We start from the raw sequence: 27,447 nt of genomic DNA, 5'->3' as shown, positions 1-27,447 counted from the left end.
AAAATTTTTGAAGCAAAAAATGTGATAAAAAAAAGGTGCGTCTTATAGTCTGAAAAATATGGAATATGGTGCCTACAGGAGTTTCACTTTAGGTTCAAAGATGTAAACAAGTTAAAAGTAAAAGGATGGAAAAAGACATATTACAAAAACAGTAACCACAAAAGAACTGGAGTGGCTATACTCTCAGACAAAATATTCTTTAAAAATGTCACGAGAGATAAAGAGGACTATTTTATAATGATAAAAGTGCCAATCAATCAGGAAGACATAATTATAAACATATGCAACTGGCAAAAGAACCCAGAATATGAGGCGAAAATGCACAATGGAATCTGAAGGGGGAAATGGACATCTAAATGAGAATGGTTGAAGACTTCAATCCTCAGTGTTCCGGAACAGATACCACAATGAGGCAAAAGGTTAAGGAGGACACAGAAGACTCAAACAACATGGCAATCCAGTTAGACCTAACAGAACCCTTTGACCAACAGTAGCAGAATGCACACACAGTTCATTCCCCTGGAGAAACGGTATGTTAGGTCATAAAACCAGCCTCAACAAATTTAAAAGGATATAAACTATACTCTACTACCATAATAGAAATTAGATGTCAATAATAGAAGGATATTTGGAAATTCCTGGGTTGATCATTGTTCTCAGAGTCAAACCCACACCCCTTCCTGTGGCCCAGGAGCTCTGCCCTTGGTCTGCAGCCCCATCTCCTGCTGCTCTCACTCCAGCTCACTCAGCTTGGGCTGCCTGGGGCTTGGCTGTTCCCTCTGCCTGGAGCGCTCTTCCTCCAGAGCTTTACACGTCTGACTTGTATGGAGGGACAGGCCCCCTGAGACTGACAGCAGCCCAGAGGGAAGCAGTAAAGCCAAGAGGTCAGGAGAGGGGGTTCCTGCTGATGTCACAGAGCAGCCAGGCTATGGGCTGTGTGACAGTACAGACTCTGCCTGCTTCACCCCTGCTGTGCCCTGGTGTCTGGACAGGCCCAGTGTGCTGGGTGCTGGCCATTTCCCCACAAAACCTCTTCTCTTACTGTTGGGAGTCCCCCTAATAAAGCTCAAGTACTGCACCCCTACATGCTTCTCCAACTATAGGATGCTTACTACACTTACCACTGTCTGGCTTGTTAAGTATTTACTTCCTTCTTTTCATCTCCTGTTATTAGAATATCGGCAGGGCTTCAATTTCTTACTGCTATATCTCCTGTGCTCTGAACAGCTTCTGGCACATAGTAGATGCTCAGTAAACATTTGGGCGATGAGTGGAGGGGCAGGCGTGCAGGTGGGTAGCTCTGCAGTGAAGTCCGTCTTGGCCTGGAGTGTGGCATCGGCCCCTGCGTGGGTTTGTAAGGGACAGGCTCCTGCAGCATCTGAGGAGCCTGCTCTCTGCCCACACCCCGCCCAGCCTCTGCCGCCCCGCACAGGTTCAACCGGGCGGCGCTCATCATCGTGGGCTTCCTGGAGAGCGGCAACAGCACGGACTACATCGCCATGCACGACGTGGACCTGCTCCCTCTCAATGAGGAGCTGGACTACGGCTTCCCGGAGGCGGGGCCCTTCCACGTGGCCTCCCCGGAGCTGCACCCCCTCTACCACTACAAGACCTACGTAGGCGGCATCCTGCTGCTCTCCAAGCAGCACTACGAGCTGGTGAGGCCCGGCCGGCCTGTGCTGCTGAGCCAGGGAACGCCTGCCTGCAGGGGCGGGGAGCACTGGTAGGAGGAGCAGCAGTTCTGGGGTCCTGCAGGGAACCCAGGAACAGCCGGAGACAGGGGAGAGGAGCGGGGACGGGCAGGTCGGTTAGGGAGGATTCAGCCGTAGTGACAGAAAGCCCGTGAAAACTGGGCTTCGGAAAAGTGGGGGTTCATTGGGTTTCAACCTGGAACAGCCTAGGTGGGGCTGAGAGAAGGGTGTGGCTTCCTGCACCCAGCCTCTTGGGCACTGTCCCCAGGGTACCCCATCTCTTCCCATCTCTCATTTCTGCCTTTTTTAGGCTTTCTTTCCAGACACTGGGGGTGAAGGGTGGTGGTTGTAGCCGAAGCATCTGTCCTGGCTCGAACCCGCTGAGAGAGGGGCCTGCCCCCGACAGCCAGACAGGGGTCCCCAAGCTGTGCAGCACTGGCTCTCGATTGGCCTGCCTTGCACCTGGCCATCCCTGTGTCTGTCCCCGTGGCGGGGTGGGTGGGGAGAGCTGAGTAGCTTAGACCTGGGTCTCCTATTCCTCATAAGGGGAACACCAGTTTTATTAAATGAAGCCCCTCATCTGGTGGCAAAAACTGGTGTCCGCCACAGACTCCAGCTGGCCCTCGCCCACACAGAGGAGGAGGCCAGGGCAGAGCTGCCCCAGGAGAAGTGGGAATTGGCACTCTGCCCATCACCAGCTACCCAGAGAGGTCCCCTCCTGTCAGCCAGACATTTTGGGGAAACCAGTCATTTCACGCAAGTTCAAAGCTGAGTTAGAGCAGGCAGCGGGCCGGGGTGGGCAGGCTGTCCCCCCCCCCCCCCAACCGTGCTGCAGAGGCGGTGGGAACTGTGAGCATCCCGTGCCCACACCTCGGGGGAGGGAGGCTGGGGCTGGTGCTCCTGAGGGCTGAGAGGCTGGAGAGCGCCCTGGCGGACAGGGGGCGAGGGGTTGACGCTGCCCGTCTCTGCCACCGTCTCTGCCAGTGCAACGGGATGTCCAACCGCTTCTGGGGCTGGGGCCGAGAGGATGATGAGTTCTACCGGCGCATCACAGGAGCCGGGCTGCAGGTAACACGTCCCGCCCCCTGCTCTCGGCCGCTGTGGCCACCTAAGGCTCCTTCTCTGCCCTCAGCCAAGTCCCTGGGGCTCGGAGATGGCATCCCTGGTGCTTCCCCCAGCCCTGCCCCAGCCGGCACACCTCTTCTGCACCAAGGGGACACAGGCCCCTGCCTGTGGCCTGTGGCAGGCAGTGGGGCCCAGAGGACCAGGGTTGAGGGCCAGGGCTCCAGGAGGGGCGGCCTGACCCAGCTTCCTTTGGCCTCCTTTGGCCTCCTTTGGCCTCCTTAGCTGTTCCGCCCCTCAGGGATCACAACTGGATACAAGACGTTTCGCCACCTGCACGACCCAGCCTGGCGGAAGAGGGACCAGAAGCGCATTGCCGCTCAAAAGCAGGTGCTGGCTGACTGGCCTCCTGAGCGGGACGGGCGGGTGGAGACGTGGGGAGCCAACGGGCCGGCAGTTCACCAAGTTCCGCTTGGACCCCAGTGGCCCTGTCCACCCCATTCGGCCCAGCTCAGTCGATGGCATTTTGCTCAGGCACCTGCCCTGCTTGGTGGCGGCCACAGGCACCTGGGCACTGGGTCTGTCGACCCCAGTACAGGCTGGGTGGGGGGGCTCTGCTGAAGGTGCTGGAGTCCCAGGCAGCCCCGCAGCCCCGTCCCTCAAACAGCCTCTTGTCTAGGGGCCGCATTGGTCAACCAAATGCCCCTGCCGTCCTGCTCGAGGGGCACACAGCTGTGGGCCAGAGCCCCCAGGGCCGTGAGCTTTACTGCCCTCTGCAGTGGGGTCGCAGGACCTCTGAAGACAGGGTCACGGGGGCAGCAGTAGACGGCGGGCAGCCACAAAGCCCTGAGTCCACGCACCACCTCCCCCTTTGCTTCCCAGGAGCAGTTCAAGGTGGACCGAGAGGGAGGCCTGAGCACTGTAAAGTACCGCGTGGATGCCCGTACAGCCCTGTCTGTGGGCGGGGCCCCGTGCACCGTTCTCAACATCATGCTGGACTGTGACAAGGCTGCTACCCCCTGGTGCACATTTGGCTGAGGTGGCTGGACAGTAAGAAGGCCTGTACCTACAGGCCACACTGCTACTCAGGCCCTGGACAAAGCCTCAGTCCCTGAGCCCATCTCTAATAAGACACGGAGTGGCCTGAAGCAGTGGACAGCAAGCCAGGTGTCTTCAGCCACAGCAGGACACACGGGCTGCCTGGGGCACCAGCGCTAGCAATAGACTGATGCAGAGAAGCTGGGGTGTGGCTCCCAGCCGGCACGGCACACCCGCCTCTGTGTGCTGAGGCCTGCGGGCTCTGGGTCCTCTCCTGGCCTGCCTCATGCAGAGGTCGGGTGCAGCGATGGGGTGCAGAGGCGAGGCCACTGAGCGAGTGGCTGGGGCCGCTGGGAGGGGTGGAGTGCAGGCCCCAGAGTGCAGGCCCCCTGAAGAGGGACGCTAGACCACTCTGGCTGCTTGTCACCGTGTAGGAACGTGGGCCTGATGTTGCCGGATCTTCTGATGTTTCAAAAGAAACTGGAATTCTGGATTCTTCAGTGGAAGCAGTTGATTATTAAATGATAGCAACTAATTAAAATTCTAAAAAAGTATGGCAGTCCAAACAAAATGTATTGTGGGCCACCAGTTTGTCACCTGTGGTGGAGGGGGAAGGAATGGGACAGAAGCTGACATCACTCTTGGTTGTAAGATGGCAAGGAGCTGGGTCAGGGCTGGGAAAGTGGGAGGCGGGGGGTGGGGAGGCTCAGGTGGCAGAGAAGCGGAGGCATGGGCTCCTGCTCCCTCCCATGGCCTAGACTTTGCCGCCCTGGGGGCAGCCTGACTGCGGGAGGGGCTTGGCCCGGCCTCGCTGAGAGGCCCAGGAACAGAGCCCCCAGACCAGGCCCGGCAGGCAGGAAGAAGTGTTGGCCGTGACTCTGCCGTGCCTTGAGGGAGTGAAGACACGGCTCTGATGCAGGAGGAAGATGAGGAAGAGGAGAGTCCCTGGGGTGCGCCCAGAGCACAGGGGAGGTTGGCGTCCATCACGTGATGGCGCTACAGAGAGGTGAAGGGGACCCCAGGGGACAAACTGGGGAGTGATCCTGGAGGGAAGCTGGGGGCCCCGCCAAGCAGATCACTTCTTTAAGGCATCTGCCTGCCCAAGACCTGGGGCGGAAGTCAGGGGAGACGGGGGCCAGTTCAGACTGCCCCGACACTGCACAGGACGCTGGGCGTGCTGGAGGAAGCGGTCGAGGTCCTGGGTGGAGTTCAGGAGGGCGAGTCCCTAGCTCTGCTCCAGACCCCTCTGACGCAGACACAGGCCTGCAGTGTCCTCAGTGTCATGGGTGAGACATGAGATAAATTCACACGGACTACCGAGTCCTGTGGAGGAAAAGGGACGGCATGGCTACTCTCTCAAGGGGAGGGGCCTTGGAGTGGCCTGGCCACTCTCTCAAAGGAGAGCACCCCGATCTTTCCCTTCACAGGGTTTTTATTGGCTTTTCAATTGCACAGGAATACAGGTAAAGTTCATTAATCATTGTTAGGCAATAAGGATCCAATGAATAGATAATGTTCAAAGAGCTAAGAGGGCTCACACTGAGGGTCTATCACCTAAAAAGTTGCAAAACTTAAGGGACTAAACTCATTTCCTACCCAGGCCTTTATAATCTAATTAAGAGCATCCTCAGCAAAGCAGGTTTCACAGAATTTTACATATCCTTTCTCAGGCCTGATCACCCCGGGAAGTCAGCAGTTCCCAGCACAGGGTTGCACTGCCCCTTGTCATTGTTACAGGCTTGAGTCAGGCAGGGGAAGTAAGGCAGCCAAGAGATTGGAGACTTCTTACAGGCAGAATGAGGACTCAGGCTTTGTCAAAGCCGAGAGGCGATCACCCCCTCTTTCCATAACCCCCCAAGTCCTTCCCTGGGGCCTCCACGTGATCATGCCTGTCTTAGGTAGTTCCCCCCTTGGGGAACCTTACCCGTCATTGGCTAACTGATCGAGCATTGGGGGCCAGGCAAGGAGCAGAAGCAATGGGGGAGATAAGCTTGTCTTCTTAGTGGCTTCTGGTCCAGAGGTCTCTCATTCAGCCTTAGCCATGGGGATTACAGCTCCTGAAACCAGTCAGGGCGGCTGCCAACACCCCTCCATGTGCAGTTGTGTGGGCTGTGCACTGTGCAGCCTAAGCATAAGCCTAGAGATTTAAGCAAAGGAGAGCGGAGTGGAGTGTCGGACTCCCTGGAACTTCGGGGGTGTGACAGGGTCCTTGTGATCCTGAATTGGTCTTAGCCAGTGGTTCAGCTTCACTCACCACGGGTGGGGGGGGGGGCAAACAAGCTGCGACTGCCGTGGGAGGGCGGAACTTTGTCCCCGTGGGCCCCGGATGGGGAGTGGCACACGCTCTGTGTGCCAGTCTCCAGATGACCCGGGCCACACCGTCTTGGACTCGCATAATGTGGAGGCAAACTCTAGCCTCTAGGAGTTGGTGGGACTGGATGTGGCATCAAAGCCCCCAGCTCTGTACTCATCTGGCACATAGCAAGACCTTTGTACCCACACCAGGGCAGAGAATGAGCAGAAAAGCAGGACCAGCTGACTTCACTGGGCTGGGACTGCCCCTACAGCTGTTGCTGCCACCACCATCATCAAAGCACCTGTAGACACCCAGGCTGGGCCTGATGCAGCCCCTCCCCTCCTAGCCCGGGCCTCTGCCAGGCCACCTCAGGAGAGGGGGAGGGCCTAGCTGTGGTTTGCAAGGGGAAGAAGCAGACAGCTGCCCAGCTTCTTAGTGCCTTGGTTGCCTCAGCCATCTGTGGAATGGAGCTGACGTCCCTGCCCTACTGGCCAGGTGTGGTGGAGATGAATCTGGGACGAACCAGCACTTACTGAGCATTCAACACACACAAAATCCTTCGCAGCGCATCATCTCACTAGGCCCCTCCACCCAGGAGCTAGGTCCCACTGATTAATGCGTTTGTGTTCAGGAGCTGCTCATGGAGAAGCACAGAGGTAAGTAGCTTGTCCTGGGACAGAGAGCTGGTACCTGGTGGGACTTGGGACTTGGCCTTAGAGCCAGGTCCCTTCACCCCTGGCCTGGACAGTAGGGGCTGGTGCACAGATGTCCCTTCCCCTCCAGGCCATTCCTCCTCCTCCTCCTGGGGGAGGGCTGGCTGACATGGTCTGGTGTCCCTCCTACGTCTGGGATGAAACCAGGCCCATGGGGGAGAGACAAAGTGTCTGCCCCATGCCTCCTGTGCCCGGAGTAAGATGGGGATTTGGGGCACCGGTGGGATGGAGCACATGGCCCTGTGCCTGAGGAATGTGCCAGGAGGAGGAGCGTGGGACGGTCTTCCCGAGGAGGCGTGGTCTTGCTGGTGGAGTCAGTTGGCCTTCTGGGGAAGTGTTCTGGAGGGCTCAGCGTGTGCAAGGCAGAGCGGGGAGCGAGTGTTCTGTTCGGGGACCTGGAAGTCATTCCAGGTGTCCCTGGTCTGCCGCTACAGTGCAGGCCTGCTGTGGGGTGGGCAGCAGAGGGAAGGTCAGGGTGACCTTGAGGATCTGTGCATGCCACCCTGAGCAGCCTGCACTTCATTCTCTGGGTTCAGTGTTTTCAAGTGGGGGAAGTTTTTGAGCAGGGGGATCCGAGAGGGCAGGACCCAGGCAGACTGCAGGGTGGCATCTGGAGAAGGAGAAAGCCCAGGCCAAATGAGTGATGCTGACGCCAGAGTGGGGCAGTGAGGGCGTGGGGCAGGGGGACACTTGCAGGAGCCAGGGTCCACGGTGCACCTTTCCTCCCAGAAGGCCAAATGGATGCAGGCAGCCTTTCTGCCATCTCAGCCCACATGCCTTCAGAGCATTACAAAAATCTGACACTAAGGGAAACACAACTCCCACTTCCAGCTTCAGCACAGAGAGGGCTTGGGGTCACCGTTCCCACCCTTTCAATAAGAAAAAATTCAAACTGAAAAGCAACTACTTTTCTTGGTCCCATTAGAGAATTGAAATTAAGCAAATTGCCCCCAAATGTGGAGAGCCAGGCAGACACATCACGGCCGAGATGAGTTGGCCTAGAGCAGATGCTGCCATACTCACGCCAGGAGGAAGGCGTCAGCAGTGGCTGCGGCAGGTCAGTGCCGCACTCACTCACGTGCTGTATGATCTCACTCAAGTCTCAACCTCTGCGAGCTCCGATTTAGCCAGAGTTGTGGGAGGAGAAAAACCACATTCAGCCCTGGCCAGTGTGGCTCAGTTGGTTGGAGCATCGTCCTGTAACCAAAAGGTTGCAGGTTTGTTTCTCAGTCAGGTCACATGCCTAGGTTGTGGTTTGGTCCTTGGTCTGGCAGCATACAATCCCTGGGCACCCGAGGGAGGCAACTGGTCCATGTTCCTCTCTCACATTGGTGTTTCTCTCTAAAAGCAGTGGAAAAAAAAATGTTCCCAGGTGAGGATTTTAAAAAAAGTTAAAAAAAAACACATATTTAAAGATAAATAGCATGAAATCCATTTTTCCCCATACTTAACATCTTAGTCTGTTCAAGCTGATATAACAAAAATGCCACAAACTACATGGCTTAACCAACAAATATTTATCTATCACAGTTCTGGAGGCTGACAAGTTCAGGATCAAGGCTCCAGCAGATTGAGTCTGGTGAGGGGCCTCTTTATCAGGACAAAAATTCCATCATTCCTGAGGGCTCCACCCTTATGTCCTAATCACCGCCCAAAGGCCAAAAGGTTACAGAACCCCTCCAGTGCTGTTGTGGAACAGCTGTGGGATTCAACTGCCCACCACCAAACAACGTGACTCCCAGTGCAAGAATCTGGAGAAAAAGGAAAGGGGTTGTTTATTTACAGGTTATACAGATTTAGAATAATGGCAGATTTCTGCCGTCAAATCCTGCTTCCTTTAAAAACCACCCAGAAACACATAGTCTCCCCTCCTTTGCCAAACCAGGCCAGTTTCAGAACCTGCCAGTCAGAGGTACCGTCCTTCAGGAAAGCAGAAGCCTGCAGATTAGCATTCCCAGTCCCAGTTCAGCTCCAAGCATCTCTCACAAATCCAGGTGGCTAGGCAGGTCTCCGCAGCTCCCCCAGCTCTGCCAGTTCCGCCTCCATCTTCTCCAAGAAGACTTGAATCCGGGCAGCTGGGCAGGTCTCCCCACTGCCCCTCCAGCTCTGGTGACTGACTGGACTTCTGGCTTTCAGGCTTCCTCTCTCTTATTCCAGACCATGTAGTGTCTTCATTCTTTTACCCTGCCCTCATTAAAAATGCTTGGCCTGAAACCTCCTGTGTGACCTCGAATTTCCTGTGTGACCTCATATCTGGTGTTTCTGTAGTGTGTTAGTGTTCTCTCTTTTTGACAGTTCCCCAATATTTTCCTTTTGGCTGCCATCTTTAGTCAGGGCAAAAGCTCCCAGCAATGCAGGCTCACCAGGGTTAGGCATCCACCCCCTGCCTCTTGTGCAGGCATGATATGAGCTTCCTCCACCCTCTACCCCTGACCCCCCAAGTCACGAGCACTAAACTTTCTTAGTCATGTACACGGTTCACCCTGGACAACAGCTCTCTTCCCTTCAGGAAGGCACAGGCATGAATGTGCTGTTGTTGTGCAGTGTACCTCAAATGCCCTAGGCCCTGCTCTTCCCTGTCCCAGCCGAGGGTTGTGGAGGACGCACTCTGCACCTCCTTGCACAACCTCCTCCTGTATCACTGTGGTCTCAGTCATGACTTTGGGGATCATAAACCTTCAGTCTACTGCACTCAGCCTCTCATCTTTTACCACCATCAGTTTCTTTGTTTTAACCAGTGCACCGTGGTTAGGTAAGGTAGTAACCATGGGGATGCTGGGTAAAGGCTATACAGGAACTTTCTGTAATATCTTTACAATTTTTCTGTAGATCTCAAATATTCTCAAAGCAATTTGTTTTACGATAAGTTACATATGAACAACATAACGACTGCCCAGTACATGATCGCCTCTGCCCTTCCCTGCAGGCCAGCAGAGCTGAGAAGTCCACCTGCTGCTGCGTCTGCATGAGGGAGTTGGGTTGTGGACTGTGATACTGGGCTGTGATTCTGGGTTGAAAAGAAGGAAATGGGGAAGGTAACTATTCTGTTGCCTGACAGTGCAGCACTGAGTGCTCCCTTCCGAGGGGCAGGGACAGAGGGTCCACCTGTCTGGAGTGACCACCTCCTGTGTCCCAGCTTCCTATAGGCCTCCAGACTACTCATTCCTGAGCTTACATGGGAGCACACTCACACGTGCACACCACCCCATTGTACTGCTCCCACCGCCATCACCATTAACTGGAATCCCACTTATTTTCTCTCCCCTGTCCCCTTATCCCACTAGAGCATCTGCCCGCTGAGCTCAGCGCCTGTGTTGTGGTCACTGCCTGCCCTCAGTGCCTAGCACTGGCCAACTACTCCTCACAAGCACTCAGTTCTTGAGTAATCAGATTCCCTGGAGGCAGGTTGCAGCCCACAGCTAGGTGGATGCTGTTGCTCAGGCCCCTCTGTCCTAAGGCCTGAGTGTCACTGTCCTGACCTGTAGACCCGGGGCCACCCCACTCCTACATCTGACTCCATCTTTTTCATTCACCTGCATCTTGCTTACTGTTTGCCAGCAGCTGCTACACTACCTGCCAGCTTTAATTCTGCTTCATTTTAGCTAATTTGCACCAATTTCCTTTTTTAGAACAATGCAGGAGTTCCCTGAGGAGCCACACATGTTGTGGGCAGCCATTCCCCTGTTCTGAGTGAGCACATGAGATAGGATAGTGAGAAGTGTTGGGAACTGCTCTGTCTGGTTTCAGAAGTTGTAACCCCCATGGTTAAGGCTGAGTAAAAAAGAACTTGGGACCATAAGTCACTAAGGAGACAAAGCTTATCCTCTTGGCAGGGGTGCAGCTCTGCCCCCTTACATCACCCTGCTTGGCCCCTGGAGAATGGCTGGATAGTCAATGACAGGTGAGATCCCTCAAGAGAGGGACAACCTAAGGCAGGCATGGTTGTGAAGGGGCCATTAGGGAAGGACTTAGGGGACTATAGAAAAGGGGTGATAGACTGTCACCCCTTGGCTTTGTCATAGCCCGAGTCCTCATTCTATCTGCAAAAGGTCTCCTAATCTCTTGGCTACCCACATCTCCCACCTGATTCAGGTCTGAAACAATGCCGAAGGGTGGTGCAGCCCTGGGCAAGAACAGGTGGTTCCCCAGGGCGATCGGGCCTAATAAAGAATTCATAACATCCTGTGAAACCTGCTTTGCTAAGAATGCCTTCAATTTAAATGATAAGGGTCCAAGCAAAAATGAGCTTGTTTCCCAAAGTTTTATGACCCTTTGAGGTCACTCTGTCTATCTGACCCAGACTCAGAATAAGCCCTCATAGTTCTTTGAATGTTGTCTATTGTTTGATCATTGCTGGCTGACAATGACTGATGCCTTCACATATGTGCCCCGTATTTACAGTATGTAAACTAAACCCAATAAAATCCCATCGAGAAACAGGCTCAAGGCCTCTCGCCTCTGAGAGACTGGTCAGCCTTCTCTCCCCAAGCAGATCACATCTTGCTAGACTTATTCTCATCCACCATGGCCAGGGCAGGCTCTGCCAGACAAAATTCCCCCACAGGAAGCTAGGAAAACCCCTGGGTGAGCAGTATAGGGAAACAGAGACACAGCTGCACACAGCGGCCCAGCAATTGACAGCCAGGTGCAGACGGACACGGGGGCAGAAGGCCCCCAGTGTCTGTCAGGGGGCAGTGTCTGGCAGGGGGCAAAGCTGGGAAAACAGCGACCCCCCTGCCAGGGGAACCTCCCCTCCCTGGCCTTTCCTCCCCTGAGAGAACATCTAGGCCTCAGCTGTGTTTCAGCTCCAGGCCCAGAAAATTAGCAACACCAGGGCCAGCTGCAATGACTGAAGACCCCCTGCCCTGCCACCAACCAATCAGAGGAGACCAGGAACCTGACAAGGTGCACCTGGAGAACTGATGACTATTCTACTGAACCCTCCCCTGAGACCTCTCCTAAGATTCCCACTTGCCTGCAAGAAAGAGGTAAAAGCCTCAAGACAAAGCACCAGTGTGTGCTCTCCATCTGGGGAGCAGCCCCTACCCTTCCCTCTCCCTTCTTCTCCCCCCACTTCTTTCTTCACAGGCACGTGTCTCTGAAACTCAAAGGCAATGGGCAGCTGGCAGCTTGTCCCGGGCTGACCCCTGAACCTGTTCCCAAGGCCCTTTTCCTGACTTCCCAGTGAGTTAAAACAGTCCAGCCCAGGCTGTCCTGTTGCTTCTATGGGAAGCCCTTCCTTGTTTCACTGTCCGCAGCTTTAATAAACGTACCCGCAGAGTCACCTGGACTGGTGGGGTGAAGTCTTTGTTACACGAAGTCAGGAGCCCACACACACCGCTGGCCCTCGGCAGACCTGCTCAGGGCCAGGCCCCCCATCTGGTAACAGTTCAACTGTCTTCTATTTTGTTATAATGTTCAATGCTGTGTTGTAAAGGTGATACATGGAAGGGACAGGAGTTTACAAATTGGTCCCTAGGGACTTTCCAGCCAGTGTGAAGTGACAGGCATCTCTTAAGATAACAAGTTCAAAAGCTGAGAAAACTGTGGCACAAGGAAGGGAACTGTGAGCGAGGGCACTCAGTGGGCAGTGAGTGGGCTGACCCTGCTGCACTCACACAGCTCATGTGTGAGGAGACCAGAAGTCCTGAGCCCCAGGCTGGTCGCGGGCACGCTCTCCTGGGGCTCCGTGTGCAGCATCCATGTAACCAGAACCTTGGGGATGGTCTGGGAGGCCCCTGGAACGAGCGGTGGTTGCTCTGGGCAGCGTGCAGGCCTGGACCTGGGAAGGACTCCACTGAGCATGGCCCCTGAGCTGTGAGCGGGCCCTGCTATCCCCTGAGGAAGAAGAGGCTTTGGAGGTGAAGCAGTTCAAGAAAAGCCCAAAGAGACGTGACGAACAGAGAAAGGGCATCAGATCTGAAGGAGCAGTTCCCAGGATGCGTCTGGACCCACCAAGAGGGTCTGGACACTTGGTCCTCTCTCAGGAAGGGCCAGGCTCAGCAAAGCAAACGAACCCTTCCTCCTCCCAAGAACAAGTAATAAAATTCTTTACTGCCCACCTCCCTCCCAGAGCAAGCAAATTACAAGGTCAAGAAAAAAATATAAAAAAGCTACAAGCTTGTGGGGGCCCCATCACAATCACATAACTGACGTGGCACATTGAAAAGACGATTGCCGGTTTCTTTCTTCTTAAGCTTGGCTTTTGCTGACAATTGTACATTAGGTGTCTTATCTCTGAGTCTGTATTTACCTTGCTAAGAGATCATTATGCCCAGAAAATGTTCTATTTTATTGGCATTACTTCTTAAATAACTGTTAAGACCATTTTTATGAGTGGACATAACTAACTCATAGACCTGAAGCTTTTGTTGAAATGCTCTCTGTTCTCCTTCCTGAGCTTGACAATCTTCAACTAAATGTCTGTCTAGGACTGATGAAATGGCACCATTTGGATGCCATTTGCTCAGTCACAGGGACTGTCATGCTTAGGAACTGAATGTCACAGTTTTAGGGTAAAAGTTAAGTAACTGAAGTATTGTAGAGGGAAAACCTCACAGGCTGATCCCTCCAAAGACACCCTGCATGCAAAGTTGAGACTTTAGGAGAGCAATATTGAAGGAAAGTAATGACTAGACTAATAACTTACACATGTGATTAAAACATTCGATGTTCTGAAGCGGGGAGCTTTCCTCAAGGATGAGTCTGAATACAACGTGCCAGAGGCTCCCCCTGAGTGTCCTGTCTGCTCCCTCTGTGCTGCTATAAAAGGGCAGACTTGTACCCAACATGTCACCTCACCTCTGTAGCTCTGCAGAAGTCCTTTCACCCAGAGGCTTCCAAGTGTTGTCACACATGTGAATTAACCCGCCTCGTCATCACTTGTCTCCCCGGAGATGGTTCCTTTCAGTAGCACAGACATTTACCTACACGGCTACTCAGGGTCCCCTGAGAGGTCCTTGTGGAATGTGCAAACGGATGTTCCAAGTGTGAAAGTACCTTGTAGCCTCACTGCAGATCCCAACTCCTTGCCTCCTTTGGCAAGTACCTCTGGAGGGATGAATCAGCTTCTTTGATCTCTACAGCAAGACCCCTACCAGATGGCTTTTCCTCAGGCTCACCAAGTGCCCACACACCTGGAAACCCACTTTCAGCCTTTCTCCTTCCTGTCTTATCTGCCCCAGAAGCTGAGTGAGGACAGACATGAATTTTTAAAGATACTCTATGACTCACTTTCATTAAATCAAGAGTTGGCCATATTTTCTTTTGTTCCCCCAAACTCTCCTATTAATCCAGTGACCAAATGTTTATTAAACATTTACTTCGTTGCCACTCATTGTGCTGGACACAGGGACCACTGCGGTCATGCCTCTCCCCTCACGGGAAGGACAGACAGTGACAGGAATCAGGTGCCCTGCAATCAGGGCTGTGAAGATGACAAACATTTTGGGCTGGGGGAGGTAGTAGGAGTGGTGGGTCAGGGAAGCCCTCTCCAAGCAAGTGGTATCTGAACTGGGACCTGGAGCATGAGAATAAGCCAGATTTTTCATTTTTCTTTTCCTTTCTTTTCTTTTTTGCATCTTATAGGTTGTCATTTCTAATAAAGTAAATATGAACCTTTAATATCCCACATTGTAAAAAGAGCTTTTTGGAGACCCTTTTATTTTTTTTCCAGAGTGAAACTGTCATGAGACCAAAAAGTGAGAAAACCACTGTAGTTTATCCCCAGATGCCATTGGTCCACTTCCTGCTCTGACCTCAAAAGGACCCACCGCTCCTATACAAGCTCCTGGCTGGTGGAGGTCTTTGTCCTCCATTCCCCTCTCAGAGCCCAGGAGCCCAGGAAGCTGACCTGTTGGAGTGGACAAACTTCCTCCCTTTCTTGTTATTTTTTTTCATTTCTTTTCTTTTGTTTTTTTTTCCATTTTCAGTTTTCTTTTTTCTTTTCTCTGTTCTTTTTATTTTGTTTTGCTTTTTTCTTCCTCTCATTTTTTCCATTTGTTTTCTTTTCTCATTTTATTTCATTTTTGCATTTTAATTTATATATCTTGTTTAAAATTTATTTCTTTTTATATATTATATATTATTTATATATTTATATTATTTATATATCTTATATATTATTTATATATTTATTTTATAATTTATTCAAATTTTTTAAATTTTGTGTTTTTATTTTTTATTTATTTATTTTTTTAGATTTTATTTATTTACTTTCAGAGAGGGAAGGGAGGGAGACAGAGAGAGAGAGAGAGAGAGAAACATCAATGTGCGATTGCTGGGGGTTATGGCCTGCAACCCCGGCATGTGCCCTGGCTGGGAATCGAACCTGCCTGCGACACTTTGGTTCGCAGCCCGTGCTCAATCCACTGAGCTATGCCAGCCAGGGCTAATTTTTGTTTTTAAAGTTTTTAATTTGTATTTTCTATTTTGATTTTGATTTTTTTAAATTTTCTTTTGATCTTTTTGTTATTTTTATTTTGTATTTTATTTTTTCTCAAATTTTTGTTGGTTTATTTTATTTTATATATTATTTGATTTTCATTGTAAAGCCACCATGTCTAAAGACTTTGCAGCCACCTTTGGCAATAAGAAGCACCATATTGGTGATTATACACCCCTTAGATCACTTGGCAAGGGATCTTTTGCAGAGGTTAAAATGGCCCAGCACAGCCTCACTGGGACTGAGGTGGCCTCCAAAGCATTGACCAGTGGGGCTTCACTAGAGAGTTTGAAGAAATGAAATCTCTTAAGACCTTATATTACCTGAATATCGCTGCAGCACTATTTGAGGTGGTCACCACCTGGCATCAACATATACTTTTCATGGAACACGCCAGCAGAGATGACCTGCACGATCACCTGCAGGAGTGCAGCCACAAAACTGAGCACGAAGCCAGGCCCATGTTCAGGCAAATGATTTCAGCCCTTCACTACTGTCATCGCAAAAACATCGTTCATCGTGATTTGAAGCCAGAAAACATCCTTCTAGATGAGGAACTCGATGTAAAGGTGGCAGACTTCGGTTTCAGCAGAGACTTTACTAATTATGAACTGACAACCATCTGTGGCACCTACACCTACATGGCACCGGAGATTTTAGAGTGTCAGGTGTACAATGGCCCCAAGGCAGGTGTCTGGAGTCTGGGGGTCATCCTTTACCGCATGCTGACGGGGGATGAGCTGTTTGTGGGGGACATGGCTGGGGAAGTGAAAAAAGAAATACACAGTAAAAAGCTGCGTCTGCCAGATTTTATGTCAGTAGAAGTTCAAGACCTGTTACAAAAAATGTTGACTGTTGACGCCAGCCAGAGATCCACCCTAGATGACATCATGAAAGACACATGGGTGAACATGGGTGAGGACGAGGAAATGAGGCCCTACAGTGAGCCGCCCTGGGGGGACATTGACCCCCAGGTGGCCACAATAATGAAGGAAATGGGCTTTAAGGAACAAGAAATCCAGGAGTCATTGACACAAAATAAATACGACAGGGTCATGGGAACATACCTGATCCTCAGGATGAAGACAGCCAAGATGCAGGGCCGCACCATAAAGGTAAGGCCCTGCCCCGCTTCTGACCCCAGCACCAGTACTTCCTGCAGCGAAGAGGTTGAGACTTCCATTCCCTCAACCAGCCCTGCACCCAGCCTGGACTCAAGCTGGAGCCCTTCCCCAGGCAGCAAGGAAGCCAGGAAGAAAGATCCCCCACCCAGAGTGGAAGTGAGGATGTCCCCCTCCCCCTCACCCAGCCTGCAGCCCAGCTCTTCAGGTCACTCACCAACCCCATAAGCAAGGACCACCACTCCCCTACCCAGCCCACAGTCTGGAACTGACAGCCCCAGCCCAGCCCTCCAGCGTGGCCCTGAGGGCTCCCTCACCCACCCACAGCAGCAGTAGTAGCAGCAGCAGCTCCTGCAAACATGTGTCAGAGCTGGGTGAGGGGACCCCAGGTTCTCCCTCTCACTCCTGCCTTGGCAGGTGGCAGGGTGTGGCTTGGAAGGTCCTCAGGTTCTTGTTAAAATGTATCTGCTGTAGGCCGTCCACTAACAAAAGAATAGTTACACCAATGTAATGTATAAAAATTGTGGACCGTCTACAGTAGATACATTTTAAGAAGAACCTGAGGACCCAGGGCCCAACCAGGAGCCTGGCCCGGCGTGTGTCTGACCGGGAATCCAACCAGGGACCCGGTGGCTTGCAAGATGACACCCAACACACTGAACAACACCAGCGGGGCCACATTCCCTGCATTTTATTTTATTTTACTTTTAACTATATTTCATTGATTATGCTATTACAGTTGTCCCATTACCCCCTCTTCATTCCCCTCCATGCTGCATACCCTCTCCCACCCACATTCCCCCCTTTTTTAATGTATTTTATTGATTATGCTATTACAGTTGTCCCATTTTCCCCCTTCACTCCCCTCCACCCTGTACACCCTCTCCCACCCACTTCCCCCCCCTTTAGTACATGTCCATGTGTCATACTTATAAGTTCTTTAGCTTCTACATTTCTCATACTATTCTTACCCTCCCCCTGTCTATTTTCTACCTACATTCTATGCTACTTATTCTCTGCACCTTTTCCCCCTCTCTCCTCCTCCCACTCCCCTGTTGCTAACCCTCCATGTGATCTCCATTTCTGTGGTTCTGTTCCTGTTCTAGTTGTTTGCTTAGTTTCTTTTGGTTTTGTTTTAGGTGTGGTTGTTCATAATTGTGAGTTTGCTATCATTTCACTATACATGTTTTTTTAAATCTTCTTTTCTTAGATAAGTCCCTTTAACATTTCATAAAATAAGGGCTTGGTGATGATGAACTCCTTTAACTTGACCTTATCTGAGAAGCACTTGATCTGCCCTTCCATTCTAAATGAAAGCTTTGCTGGATAGAGCAATCTTGGATGTAGGTCCTTGCCTTTCATGACTTGGAATACTTCTTTCCAGCCCCTTCTTGCCTGCAAGGTCTCTTCTGAGAAATCAGCTGACAGTCTGATGGGAACTCCTTTGTAGGTGAATGTCTCCTTATCTCTCGCTGCTTCTAGGATTCTCTCCTTCATTTTACCTTGGCTAACGTAATTAGGATGTGCCTTGGTGTGTTCCTCCTTGGGTCCAACTTCTTTGGGACTCTCTGAGCTTCCTGGACTTCTTGGAAGTCTATTTCCTTTGCCAGATTGGGGAAGTTTTCCTTCATTATTTGTTCAAATAAGTTTTCAATTTCTTGCTCTTCCTCTTCTCCTTCTAGTACCCTTATAATTCAGACTTTGGAACGTTTCAAGATGTCCTGGAGGTTCCTAAGCCTCTCCTCATTTTTTTGAATTCTTATTTCTTCATTCTTCTCTGATTGTATGTTGTTTGCTTCCTTCTGGTCCACTCCATTGATGTGAGACCCAGTTTTCTTTCCATCACTTTTGGTTCCCTGTGCATTTTTCTTCATTTCACTTATTGTAGCCTTCATTTTTTCATCTAATTTGCAACCAAAATCAACCAATTCTGTGAGCATCCTGATCATCAGTGTTTTGAACTATGCATCTGATAGGTTGGCTATCTCTCAGTCACTTAAAAGGATAGGTTCTGGGGTTTCATTTCTTCTTCTGTTTGAGCCATCTTTTTTTTTTTTTGGTCTGGTTGCACCTGTTACATATGAGGGGCAGAGCCTTAGGTGTTCACCAGGGCGGGGCAACCCAGTTGCTGGGTTGTGATGCTGTATGTGGGGACGAGGTCCGAGAGGGAACAATGGCGCTTTCTCTGCTCTCCATGGGACTTCAGTCCTTTCCACCACTTTCCCCAAGCAGACTGGACCTTTCTGGTGCTGATTCCCGTGTGGGTGAGCTTGTGCCCCCAATAGGTCTTCCAGTGACCTCTCCTGTGAGGCTGGGAGTCTTTCCCTGCACCTCAACTCCCACAGGTGTTTTCAATCAGTGCACTGAGGTTCTATTTCCCAGCGCTGGGATCCTGGGTTGCGCTCAGTGCCTTGCTTCACAATTGCCACCTCGCTGGGTCTGCCAGTTGCTACCCCTCAGCTGGGGTTTGCCAGCTGCTGCTTGCATGCCCAGGGTCCACCCACTGTGGTCTTACTTGCCTGGTCCCAACACTCTTTGTGCCCCGTGACCCCTCTCCACCCAGTTGCCCAATTCCACCCCTACTACCAGTCTGGATGAATGTGTCTATTTTACCTCCTTGGTTGTCTGACTTCCATACAGTTCAACTTTCTATCAGTTCTGGTTGTTATTCTGATTCTAAATTGTTGTCCCTATCTTGGTTGTGCTGTTGCAGAAATAACTCACACACGGGAGAGATGGTGGAGCACGATCCTTTATTACTCTCGAGGGCTCAGAGGAGAAACCCCAAATTCTGAGCAATGGACTCAAGCTGGAGTTTCCTTTATATGCTTGTTACACAGGCAGAAGGAGGAGGGGAAGGAGTGCAGCTGCTAAAATGGGGCTTAGTGTACGACCTTGAGATAACTGCTTATCTGGGAATGGCTGCTGCCTGGGAACAGCTGCTGGTCAGCTCCTACCTAAGAATAGCTACTGCTCAGCTATGTCCTGTCACATTCCCCCCTTTGATGCTATAAGGTGTTTTTATCCCTTTAGCATCACTATATACTTGGGTATATGGCTGAGGTCCTTGGGAGAGTTGCAACTGCTGATACTGGTGTTGGTATCGCTGGAGGGCTAACACTTTGGTGGCTGCCCTATGAGTCACTGTGGCCCCAGGTGTTGGACCAAGGTCCGGAGGATGCAGGGTCCCATATGCCTGACACCTCTGGGTCTGGTATCCTATGGTCCTGGATATCACTCCAGTCAGTCCGGTATACCTTCCCTCCCCAAGTGCAGAGGGATTGCTGTGTCTGAACACAACCTGATGATGGCATGTCAGTGGAGGAACTGAAAGCTGATCCTGGGAGATAGTAAGAGACCACTCTACCACTGAGCATAATCCTATGCCCTGGGGGTATTACATTTGCAGGCTGGGGCTGAGACAGGGGCTGCATTTGTTAAGCAAACCATACAATAAACCTAAATGCAGAGACCAAAAAGAGATAAACTATTCCTAGGGTGACCCACTCAACGGGATTCCATTCTTCAGGGGTCACAGTCACTAGTCCAATTCCCAATGCTCCTGCAAAGGTGCCAGTTAAAGTCAGGTACCCTGCAGAACAATGGTCTATTCCTTGGTGTCTTCTTTACTGGCTGGCTTCCTCCAGTGCCTCAGCATGGGTATTCTAGGTGCAGGTCTAGTCCTCAGGTCCTCGGGATCTGCTGCTGTTTTGGCCCAGCTGTAGTGGATCCAAGGGGTGACTCCTGCAACCTAGGCCATGCTAGTGGCAGCAAGTCTGTCCAGGGCAGTCCAGTTTCCTGGTAGAATTTAGCTAAGGTTCCATTTTCCGTCTGCGCCCCTGATCATACTGTGAGTACTTCTGACAAGCCTGGTTGCTGAGCACTGCACTGGGCGATGCACCAGAACCCTGAGGGAGCTTGTACGCTGCTGGGGCAGGTGAACCCGATGGAGCACCATGAAGGGCCATGACAGAGGACTGTGTGGACTGCTGTGGGGGCACTTCAGATACACAGCACGTGCCCTCTGCAACTCAATGTGAAGAGTAGGAGTGTGTTCAGGATGTGCTTCTGGTGTCCTTTCCTTAATTCATCCAGGCACTTCAGCAGCGTGTGCGTTCCCTCCCAGCACCGTTCCTGGAATGGGGCCACCAGGAGGAGGTCGTCCATGTACTGCAGAATCGTCAGGTCCGCCCCCCCCCCCTTAGCCAGGGGCTTGAGGTCTTGTGCTAGGGCTTCCCCAAATAAGGTTGGGGAGTTCTTAAACCCCTGGAGCAGTCTAGTCCAAGTTAACTGAGTCTTGACCGCTGTGTGCGGATCTTTCCATTTGAAGGCAAAAATGGGTTGGCTGGAAGGTGCCACAGGAATGCAGGAGAAGGCATTCTTCAGATCAAGGCAGGTAAGCCACATTGCTGTTGGGGGAAGCCGGCTTAAGAGGGTATACGGACTCAGGACAACCGGTGGAGGGTGATGGCTGCTTTGTTGACAGCCCGCAGATCCTGGACGGGCTGGTACCCGCTCCCGTCCAGCTGCCATCATGGGTCTGGGCAGGTGTGGCCCCATGTTATGGGGCCAATCTTCTCCAAGCTCCCACGCAGGTGCTGTAACTGGGGGGACCTGCCTCCCAGTTACATCTTGGGCGGGGCGAGTCTTTCTTGATCTCCCTGGCCCAGAGCATGGCCACAGCTATTCAGCATATCTAAGTGACCGGCCAAAGGCTATAGGTGTGTCAAATGACTATGCCATGGATAAGCTGTAAAGCTGTTGCTGTACAAAACAGCCCTGCATGTTTTTGCTCTGTGTGTCCCTCCCCCAACTCACACCTGTGGGGGAAGGGGTGAAGACATCTTAAAATCTGGATGCCTCAAGTTCTGGACCCCATTTTAAATGCCCATTTGGGGTCCCCTCTCTTGGCTGCACCCTGCAACAATCTCTCATTTCAGATATACACCCACTTTAAAATTTTTTAAAGGACAATGGACGAAGGTCTTATCTTCTTGTAACTACTTCCAGCTGGAAATGGATGTTGTCCTACCTATCCGTGGGTCACGGGTGCCCTGAAGGGGGGGAGGCGTGCAGCACGGACGGGGTCCTTCCTGTAAAGGGAAGGACCTTACAGAATCCTGGTGGGTTGGCTGTCACCAGAAAGTCGCAGGCTTGGTGTCCAAAGACTGGCATTACTGGACCGTTGACATCCTGGTCATATTCTGGAAGTGACAGATTTGGAAAGAGTTGGAAGGCACAATTAAATCATAACCACTAAATGACAAAGGCAGGAACTTAAGTAAAGAATGGCTTATCTGGAGGAAGGTGTACAAGGCATGCTACATCTATCCAGAACTCTTGTGGCCCATTATACTTCACTCGGGCTGAGGGGAATATATTAGGATTTTCCTCCTTTCAGATATCTGAACCTTTCCTGTCCAAGCCATCAAGACAGAAAAGGGAAAATCAGTTCTAAAGTGAAGCCCACAGATCGTCCGAACTGCTCACCAACCCAACTACTCAGTTCAGCCAAACCGTTGGGCTTCAGGGGGTGATGATGAAGAATGGGCTCCTTAAGTGAGGCCTATATTGCAACCAATCACTCAGGTAATGAAGTCATAGCCATAAGTCCTATGAAAACAAGAACACACAGGTTAATTCACACAATAGTCCCCAAACCAGTCTCTGTGCCTGTGAGACTGTCTTTTGGGAAGACATTCAGTTGCAAGGTCTTTCCTGCAATGACATTTAGCAATGGCAATTTGACAGGTTCTCCATACCTGTAAATTGTATATCTTTGATGATATTACAAAACCAGTTTCAACTTTCAAACAAAAAGACGTTTTCAAGACAGTTAGCTGCACCATTCTGATATCCAATACCGAGCCTTGCGGTTTTCCTTGAACCACAATTTTTCTCCTTAAGATCACCCTCACTGTCAAATGTCTTATTAAAGGGACTACTTTGAGTTCCGCTTTTCATTTTGACTGTTCGTTTGCATAAGCACACCAAGAGCAGCCTGGATCACTTATGATCTTTAATTCCACTTTGCTGGAACTCACACAGGGAACCTTTAGACTGACCTCTCAGTCCGCCCCTCGGGGCACAGAAGCAGAGCCACACACCCGCCATCTGGCTTCGCCTGTACCAGTGTTTCACTCAGATCCTTGAGGCTTCCGTTGTGCTTGTAGGTTCCTTTTTGGCCATCTTTCATGAAAGCAACCTTCGTTCCTTCTCTGGAAAGACTGCCACGAACTGCATAACCAATCAAATTTCCAGGCTTTTCTCAGGAGCTTACACTAGCTTCGCAAGTCAATCCCAGTTCCTCAGGGCTTTCTGGTGACGGCCAGAACCTATACATGCCTCCTTCAGGCGTGACATTCCAGTCAAAGTCTTGTTTAACAAAACCACTATTAGCGACTGATCTTACTGGTTTTATGCAAAGAAACCTTATGTCTTCACTCACTCCTTCAGAATGCCAAATTCTGGAGGCATCAGGTAGGGAGAAAAATGCAAAGCCTGAAGGAAAATCCTTTCCCTTCTGATATCCACTGGGCTTCTCAAAACCTTCACTTCCAGACATTCTGCAACACTCACAAACCCTCTATTCTTTCTTTCATACAGCTTCTGATATCCACCAAGATTTGCATCTCCATGCCTATACCTTCTATTATTAACTAACACCACGTAATTCCTTCCTAAAACTTTTACTTTTCCATTTATTTTTGCAGTTTCCCAGAGACCTTCTTCATATATATATATATATATATATATATATATATATTATATTTTATTTACTTTCCTACAAAGTGTGAAGTTTCAACCTTCCCTGGAATCCTCAATTTCCTTTTAGAGCAGATACAGAGCAAAATCTAAAACACAGAGTTCCAGAACAATACACAGGTAGGGGCATTTCCTTGCACCAATGCGTCCATCAGTGCCTCGCAGAGACATGCTCCTTCAGGTCCGGTCTCTTGGCAGAGACGTGCTGCTTTGCCTCTGGCTAAAGCACTCATCAGCCCCAAATGACCCTTCTTGGGTTCCGAGTGGCAAAGGCATTCTCCCCAACCGGTTACAGGCGACCTTTCTTAGGTCTTACAGGTGACCTTAAACAGGTCTTCAAGTACAGAGGGTTTCTGATCAGAAACAACACCAATGTCAGAAATTTGCTCTTTTCCCACAAAACCAGAAAACAAATAGTTGAGGTTTCCTTTACTCCAGGTTTAAAACTTTACATTCTTTATACATAATTTTACTCATTCAGATTTAACCATCATTCTCTTTTAATCCTGGTTCCTTTCCCACACTGGGAAGGACTATACTTAAACTCAGCATGTGGCAGCTGAAAATCCCTGGCACTGCAGGTACCTTCCATTAAAATTCCCTAGATTTGCAGGGACATCCTGCAGTGTCCTGAAGCTCAGACCCTGCAAACACCCTACAGGTCAGATGTTTACCCTTGAACCTCAGTTCATGTCCTTCAGAACCAGAGCCATTCTTATCAGAACCAGTTATGCAGAGAACCAGACTGATGCGGTGGCCACCCAGCAGCAGCATACAGCCTATAATCTAAAGAGAGCCCTCAGCCTGGCACCTTGCCCAGTTCCAAGATGGAGGGGCTCTCAAGTGACCCATCATCTAAGATGACAACAACCCTGCACACTGCACCCTCCACGGTGGGGCACTCATGTAGCTTGTCCTCCATTTTACCCAATATGGCGGTATACCCACATGGCTTGCTGTCCAATCTCCAACATGCATGCAATATAGTACTGTGGCAGAAGCCCCCCCCCCCAATGTTGAATTCTCCTGATCGGCGCTGAAAGACAAGGGAAGGGACTCTCAGGTCACCGGCCTGGCCTCGCCCCTCTCGGGGCTCGTAGGTGAGGGCCCAATCAGACTCCGTAAGCCTAATTCGGCTCGTGGAGTCACAGACACATTCACACTCACACTCTCATTCACTCAGAGTTTATAACTTTTCCTCCCCCGAGTAGGAGTCCAATGGTCTGAGCCTTGGCTCAGACTCCTGAATTTTCTGGTTGAGAGGTGATCAGCCTCTCTCTGGTCTCGGGTCTGGTCCCTGGGGCACTTACTGATTCCGATTGGCACCTCCAACAGTTTGTGATTCATCTGTCCCCTTCCACCCAGGTCTTAGAGCGGTCGAGGACACGGCAAGGGAGTCTCCACCCTGGGAAGCTGGAAACAACCAGGGCATGTGCTCCTTCCCCTGCAGCAGGGCTCCCCTGCCGAGGCCCTGGTTGTCTTCACCAGAGGCAAAATGCCTGCTCGTGTGAGTCATTTCCTGGTCAGGGAACCAAAATGTTGCGGAAAATAACTCACACACGGGAGAGATGGTGGAGCACGATCCTTTATTACTTGCGAGGTCTCAGAGGACAAACCCCAAATTCTGAGCAATGAGCTCAAGCTGGAGTTTCCTTTATATGCTAGTTACACAGGCAGAAGGAGGAGGAGGAGGAGAAGGAGTGCAGTTGCTAAAACGGGAGTTAGTGTACATCCCTGAGATAACTGCTTATCTAGGAATGGCTGCTGTCTGGGAACGGCTGCTGGTCAGCTCCTACCTAAGAATAGCTACTGCTCAGCTATGTCCTGTCACAGTACAAGGAGGCACAGTGTGTCTACCTATGCCTCCATCTTGGCCGGAAGTCACTCCCTGAATTTTAAAAGCTGAACCTGGAGGTACTGAGCTCCAGGGAGGCTGGTCACTGGTGTGGGAGACGAGCCAGAGGTGGCACACAGACAGCTGCGGGTGAGAGCACTCCTAGACACACACACACACACACACTGTGTGTGCAGGCAAGAGGACTCAGTCCCAAGGATGATTGACATGTGCAAACTGCTGCAGCGTTCCTGCACAGGATTCACATCAGGAGCATGTTGGGCATCTCGGTGGCCTTCAGAAGCATCTTATCCAGGACATCTGCTGAGCTTGGAGGACGGCCTGGAGTCCCCTGGGGGTCAGGGAGAGAGGTCACCTTCACCCCTCATAGGGGCCCACCCCTTAGTGCCCCCACCTAATGAAACTTCAGGGACTGGACTCTTTTTCCCAGGTCTCTTCTCCCCTCCCCTGCTCTCCTTTGCTCCCATGCTTGTAGAGGTTCTTATTAAAGTACTTGGTTTTTCTAAATTTTGTAATAAACTTGATGCTCCAGAAAGATGTATTGGACACTCTGTTTTTATCCTCTCTGCACAGAATTGGGGCAGAGCATCTTGTAGTCAGAGAAGCATATAGGGGTGTAGTACTTGGGCTTTATTAGGGGGACTCCCAATAGTAACAGAAGTGGTTTTCTGGGGAAAAGGCCAGCACCCAGCATGCTGGGCCTGTCCAGACACCAGGGCACAGCAGGGGTGAAGCAGGCAGAGTCTCTATTGTCACATAGCCCATAGCCTGGCTGCTCTGTGACATCAGCAGGAACCCCCTCTCCTGACCTCTTGGCTTCGCTGCTTCCCTCTGGGCTGCTGTCAGTCTCAGGGGGCCTGTCCCTCCATACAAGTCAGACGTGTAAAGCTCTGGAAGAAGAGCGCTCCAGGCAGAGGGAACAGCCAAGCCCCAGGCAGCCTGAGCTGAGTGAGCTGGAGTGAGAGCAGCAGGAGATGGGGCTGCAGACCAAGGGCAGAGCTCCTGGGCCACGGGAAGGGGTGTGGGTTTGACTCTGAGAATGATGATCAACCCAGGAAGGGTTTTAAGCAAGGAAGTAATATGATCCAATTTAAGTTTTAAAACTACCCAATTGTGGAGAATATTCTTCCTCTGCAAACATTTTTATCTATCTCTACATGTTACAGATTCACCAGGAAGGGCAGGTGTTCTTATAGCCACTGAAGAAATGTGAATTAGAAACTGTTTGTGTTTTCATTTCAATCCTTTTCACCCCAGTTCCCCGAACAGGTAGACATGCAAGTCAATACATTGTTTTAAGTGGGAAAGACCCACCTGACTCTGTGCAGTCGATTCATTGGCTCTTACATCACCGAGTAGCTGATCTGCTCGCCCTTTGCACTGAGGAACCTGCTGGGTTCCTTTCATTCACCTGTCCTCCTGCCCTGTGATCTGAGCAGCACATCACTTGGTGTCGTCATTAAGTGGTCCCTTCCCCTCCTCGCCCTGATCTTCCCTTCCTGAGTTCTTGGGGGCTGGGAACTGTCTTACTCACCTTTGTATTCCAGTCATTACCCCAGAGCCAGGTCCAGAGTAGGTGCTCAGAAAAGGATGGACAGGTGAACCTTCCACCTGCTGACTCTACAGTGGATTGTCCCAAGTCAGGACACGTTGGAGTGGAAAATGGAACGTGATAATAAGGATCATACGGGGCCGAGAGAGTGAAGTCGGATGGGAGGGACTGGGATGTATGGTCAGTCACCTGGGTGATCCCTGTGAAGCATCGTGAACAGAACGGTGAGCGCTGCAGCTCTGGAGTCTTCAGAAGAGCTCGTACTCACTCATTCGCCCGCGCTGGCTTAGACCAAAGGTCCCCAAAGCCTGGGAGGCGCAATAGCATAGGAAGTGCTTGTGAGCAGCAAGGGTGCCGAGGTTGATACAGATTCACACTGTCATCACGTAATTTCCTTCCAATTCTACTTCAGCATTTTTCATTTTTACAAAGAGAAACTCTCAGTTTGGAATTTAATATTATGTTAATTATATTTATTTTATGCTTTCTTTTCCTCCTTGATAATTATAATTATTTTTGAGGTGGAATTAGGATATAACTTTTCATTTTCAATTAATCTTTTGAAGTAAAAAGATAAGATTTCCAATATACATGATGAAGGTCATACACAGATTTGGCAAAAGAAGCAGGAAGTTGTACAAATGAGTGAAGTTTGGAAAACTAGGTCAGATGATTCCCAGCCTGTTTTTGAGTCTACCTGAGGGTCCACACTTTTGAAAATATTAATATGAAATTAATTTAGAGTAATGTATAAAAATAAATATATCATGTATATGTATATTTATTTATTTTTACAATAGCTTTATCATAATAAAAAGAATAGGTATGCTCATTGTTGTCAGAATATGACCCTGGAAAACACATAAAGGCATAAAGATACTTAAAAAGTAAAAAACACAGAATAACACCAT

The 27,447-nt window shown here is 50.6% G+C and overlaps 1 protein-coding gene across 1 annotated transcript; it reads left to right on the top strand.

Annotated features, from left to right (window-relative positions):
* Nucleotides 1-1,266: 1,266 nt before the first annotated feature.
* LOC114510363 (beta-1,4-galactosyltransferase 7-like) lies at nucleotides 1,267-4,357 on the top strand. The gene is made up of 5 exons (XM_036014452.1): nucleotides 1,267-1,294; nucleotides 1,387-1,658; nucleotides 2,676-2,759; nucleotides 3,039-3,143; nucleotides 3,636-4,357. The coding sequence occupies exons 1-5, from the start codon at nucleotides 1,267-1,269 to the stop codon at nucleotides 3,789-3,791; spliced, it is 645 nt and encodes a 214-aa protein (XP_035870345.1). The 3' UTR covers nucleotides 3,792-4,357.
* Nucleotides 4,358-27,447: the final 23,090 nt, after the last annotated feature.

The sequence above is a fragment of the Phyllostomus discolor genome, chromosome 13, assembly GCF_004126475.2.
Source record: "Phyllostomus discolor isolate MPI-MPIP mPhyDis1 chromosome 13, mPhyDis1.pri.v3, whole genome shotgun sequence".
Taxonomy (NCBI): domain Eukaryota; kingdom Metazoa; phylum Chordata; class Mammalia; order Chiroptera; family Phyllostomidae; genus Phyllostomus; species Phyllostomus discolor.
This window is presented reverse-complemented; position numbering and strand designations above follow the sequence as displayed.

Bases quoted from the DNA above. Each gene is read 5' to 3' on its own strand.
- LOC114510363 (XM_036014452.1), top strand. From the start codon at position 1,267: ATGAGTGGAGGGGCAGGCGTGCAGGTGG. The intron at 1,295-1,386 runs GTAGCTCTGCAG...GCATCTGAGGAG, and splicing joins AGGGGCAGGCGTGCAGGTGG to CCTGCTCTCTGCCCACACCC. The intron at 2,760-3,038 runs GTAACACGTCCC...TGGCCTCCTTAG, and splicing joins TCACAGGAGCCGGGCTGCAG to CTGTTCCGCCCCTCAGGGAT.